The sequence below is a fragment of the Otolemur garnettii genome, unplaced genomic scaffold, assembly GCF_000181295.1.
Source record: "Otolemur garnettii isolate 467f Iridium unplaced genomic scaffold, OtoGar3 scaffold00180, whole genome shotgun sequence".
Classification (NCBI taxonomy): Eukaryota; Metazoa; Chordata; class Mammalia; order Primates; family Galagidae; genus Otolemur; species Otolemur garnettii.
The window spans coordinates 2,495,523-2,499,506 of NW_003852575.1; the positions used below are offsets into that span (position 1 = coordinate 2,495,523).

At 51.8% G+C, this 3,984-nt stretch overlaps 2 protein-coding genes across 2 annotated transcripts in view; one reads left to right on the forward strand and one right to left on the reverse strand.

Annotated features, from left to right (window-relative positions):
- Nucleotides 1–2,363, reverse strand: part of RIPPLY3 (ripply transcriptional repressor 3) — a 14,150-nt gene extending 11,787 nt beyond the window's left edge. The window contains exons 1-2 of the mRNA XM_012811943.1: nt 2,260–2,363; nt 827–893 (exon numbers count right to left, since the gene is read on the reverse strand). Coding sequence (XP_012667397.1) covers nt 827–893; nt 2,260–2,363 — 171 coding nt within the window. The remainder of the gene's footprint in view (nt 1–826; nt 894–2,259) is intronic.
- Nucleotides 2,364–3,556: 1,193 nt separating this feature from the next.
- HLCS (holocarboxylase synthetase) overlaps nt 3,557–3,984 on the forward strand; it is a 239,689-nt gene continuing 239,261 nt past the window's right edge. Inside the window, exon 1 of the mRNA XM_003800674.3 lies at nt 3,557–3,591. The gene's annotated coding sequence lies outside the window, so the exon portion shown is untranslated. The remainder of the gene's footprint in view (nt 3,592–3,984) is intronic.

Below are 3,984 nucleotides of genomic sequence, written 5' to 3' on the forward strand. Positions count from 1 at the left end.
CAAAATATGGTGAAGAAGGGCTTTCCCACACCCACATCTTACCATACTACAAATGCACAGTAAGCCATATACCACGTGTTATGTAAATTAAATGCATGGTTCTTCCCAGCCTGTTATTAACTCATCAGCATTTTAAGTAAGTCATCAAAAATAAATAAATGAATAAAAGGCATCAATGTATACCTTAAAATATAACAAAGGAGAGGTAAATTCTATGAAAGCAAGTCATTGCATCAAAAATATAAAGCAAGTTAGTTACCAAAGCAGGGTAACAAAAGAATAGTAGTGGCAATTAATCTTTGTTCACAAAGCCCTGGGCTTGAGTGTGTTTGCTCAGACAACATGAGTTACCCATGGATTGCTTGCAGACAGTGCCCAAAGTGCTTCAGAAAGGGCCAGACGCAGGGTGAGGGCTTTTAACTGCAACTTCTGAGCTCCTCAGACGAGGCTCTGCCCTATTTGCACTGCCAAGAGCTAATGGGGCACTCAGCTTTTTTCTAAGGCAAGGAGCTGTGACAGCCTTCTCCCCTCCCCTCTCTACCTGCTGCTTTGCAGGAGAAACACGGAAGAAATTCCCATGAAACAGCTATGCCATCCTGGCTTTGCTTTTCAAGAAAGGAGGAGCCCCATCTACAGCGTGACTCAGGTCTGAGTAATCCCTTCCTCATACTGGCTCTCAGACCCTGGGGCACAGTTTAGATGTCCTAGGGTGGGACAGGAGGAGGAGGAGGAGGAGGAGGAGGAGGCCTTTCAAGGTCCCTTTATTTAGAGATGGTGCCACTTTCTGGCTGGGCTGGTTACCTTCAATGTCTACACTTAACCTTACCTGGCTTCCAGTCCTGGTCAGCTCAGCATCTCCAGGTGTGGGGATCCAAGGTCTCCACAGTGCGGAGCTGGAATGCAAGCACCCGGAGAGAAAGGCATTTCTGCTGTCTTTTTAAATTTTGAAAGCTATTTTCATTTCTAGTGCCTGCCTGAAAAAGAGTGACTGGACAGCCCAGAATGTTCCTTCAGGTTTTTGCCCTGTGGATAAACCAGTGTCATTTGTGTTTTTCTCTTGGGCTGCATTCCCAGTTTTCTGCCTTCAATTAGGTTTTGGAAAGGTAGGACCCAAATCTGACACTTCTATTGGGGAGCACATTTGCTGAGGGATTTCTCTCCCAGCGAACCCCGGCTGGATTCTTCAGTCCTGGATTTTTTTTTTTTTTTTTGAGACAGAGCCTCAAGCTGTCCCCCTGGGTAGAGTGCCCTCACATTACAGCTTACAGCAAGCTCCAACTCCTGGGCTCAAGCGATTCTCCTGCCTCCGTCTTCCGAGTAGCTGGGACCACAGGCAACCGCCACAGCGCCCGGCTATTTTTTGGTTGCAGCCATTATTGTTTGGCGGGCGGGTTGGATTCGAACCCACCAGCTCAGCGGTATGTGGCTGGCGCCTTAGCCGCTTGAGCCACAGGCTCCGAGCCATTCAGTCCTGGATTTCTCAGCTACAGCTGCCTATTTTGTCGCTCTCAGGGGCGGGGAGTCTATGACCTCAAGGCCACATCTCCAAACTGTCCAAGTGTCACCTCTTAACCGAATCCAAGCTTTATTAAATCCCTTTATTAAAAGGAGTTGTTTTGTAGAATTTGGATTCCGTCAAAAAGCCACACTCAAGGATCCAGAAGGCCCCAGGTTCCCCACCTGTCTCAATCATAGAAAGATTTTGATTCTACAGAGATGATTTTACAGATTTCTACGGTGCAAACCACCCCCACCCCGAAATTCTGCTGTGTTTCCCCTCTTTGGCTACATGGCCCACCCAGCCCCTTCCCTGCTCCGCGGTTAATTTGATTTCCTTAAACGTTACTACCTGAAAAAGAGCTGGTAACAGGGACAGCGAGCCCTGATCCCCAAGAGCAGGGAAACCAAACACCCACCAAAACTGACAAAGTGAGAGGATTCCTTTGCAAGGCTCGCTTAGGGGTCCGGAGACTTCAATGTTTCCAAGCCAGGTAAGTTCAGATCTATAAACCAAAGCGTTGGCCCATTTCCTTGCCAGGTGTCTCCTGGACCTCAGCGGTCCAGGACCATACATTGGGAGCCGAGAGAACTGGGTGCAGGGCTCTGACCTGGCCAAGGAACTTGCTCGGCGTCGCCGTCGAGCTCCGGGGCTCTGCCCAGCCTCGGGGTTGTCAGCCGTGCGGGGGCTCTGGTTCGCTGCACTCCCCGTACCCACACTGCGCTCGCGTCCCCCAACCCATGTCGCGGGGACACCCTCACCTGTCGAGCCCGGGCGGTGGCGATGGCCTCTGGGGCTCGTCCTCAGGGCAGTGACAGAAGCGCCCCTGAGCCTCCCGGGCTCCAGCCGCCTTCTCTGGTCTCATGGTACCAGCGGCGCCAGCCCCTCCAACTCTCCAAGACCCGCTCGAGCTCCCGAGCTCACCTCCCGGAGCGCAGGGAGCCAGTTATAAAAACGGGGGCGGGGCGGGGACACGGGAAACAGCGGGGAGTGGGGGCACCGGGGCCACCAGGGAGTGAGTACGGGGATGGGTGTCAAGGGTGGGAAAGGGGAAGCCCGGAGAGGAGGGGAGAGGATGGGAGAATTCCTGGCGGGGATGGGGAGGGGACAAGGAAAGCTGAAGGAGGGGGCGCAGCGCCGGCCGGCGGGAGAGGGAAAGTGAGGAGTTGGGGCGGTCGGGACAAGAGTGGGAAAGAGACAAAGGAAAACTAGGGAGGGAGTGCAAGGGTTGGGCGTGGAAGCTCCAGGAGAAGACGGCGGGAAGTGACCAGGGAGGCGCGGAGAGCGGAGGCAGGCACAGCGGGTGACTGGGCACTTCCATCGGACGCTTTCCCTCCGGGGTTGGAAGGGGCAGCAGCTACAGAATTCTGGGGACCTGCGTGGACCCGCTCTGACTTCGCGGCTGGACAGCCGGGGGGGAATTCAGGCGAACGCCAGACCTCGGAGCTCCAACCCGAGGCGCAGTGGAGGAGTCGGGGCGCGCGGACGCAACCGAGCAAGATGGGGCTCTGCAAGAGCCCGGTCCCTCGCCACGGACTTATCATGAAGTGGAGGGAGAGGGAGAGGCGGGATTTTCCTCCGTACGGCCCCTGGTCAAGCTTAGAAAGCGCCTCCCCGGCCCTGGGGACACTCCCGAGCGCAGGTCTGGGCGGGAGGAACGCGATTTCCTAGGCTGTGCCACCGCACCGTGGCTGAAGGCGCCGAAGTGCTGAGGCCTGAATCCCTCGGCTGCTAGCTTTGGTAGTATCTGCCCCTCAGGGGGCCATTGTCGCGTCTGAGAACTGGAACATCCTCCAGGTCATTTAAATTGCCATAATGGATGTTTAAAAATCGAAGAACTTCAGAGATTAAAGTGTTCTTGACATTTTTTCTTTAAGACCTCAATAGTAAAGAGGAAGGATTTCCAACTTCATACAATATTATGCAAATGATTTAAAAGAAACGGACTAAAATGGGCGAGGGGCCACTTGCAACAGTAAGGTACCCCAATTCATCCAGCATTGCAGGAGGGATTTTTGAAAGGAACACTGGACAACCCGCTGTGGGTGCTTTCATATGGATGTCTTCAGAGAGCTGGTGGCGAAGTAAACAAGGTACCTTTCTGAGAGAGTCTGGCAACCTGTATCATGTGCCTTAAAAATATCCACCTGTTGGCCTAGAAATTCTACGTCAGTGTAGACTAAGGGTGTACTTTGAAGTGGGCATGAAGATATACTTAGTCTCAGAGAGCTGTTCATTTTAGCATTATTTGTAATATTGGAAAAGTATGTCTAAAAACATGGCGGTGATGGGGTAAAATATTACACAGCTAATAAAAATAGTCTAATAATAGCTAATAAAAACAGTCTTGAACAGCATAGGAAAATACAATGTTAAAAGTAAAATTGTATAAATAGGATGTGGACAATATACAAAGGCTACAAATAACAAAACAAGGGGCTGCTGAGTACTGGGTTTACTAAGGATTTCCGGATGCTTTTTTTTTT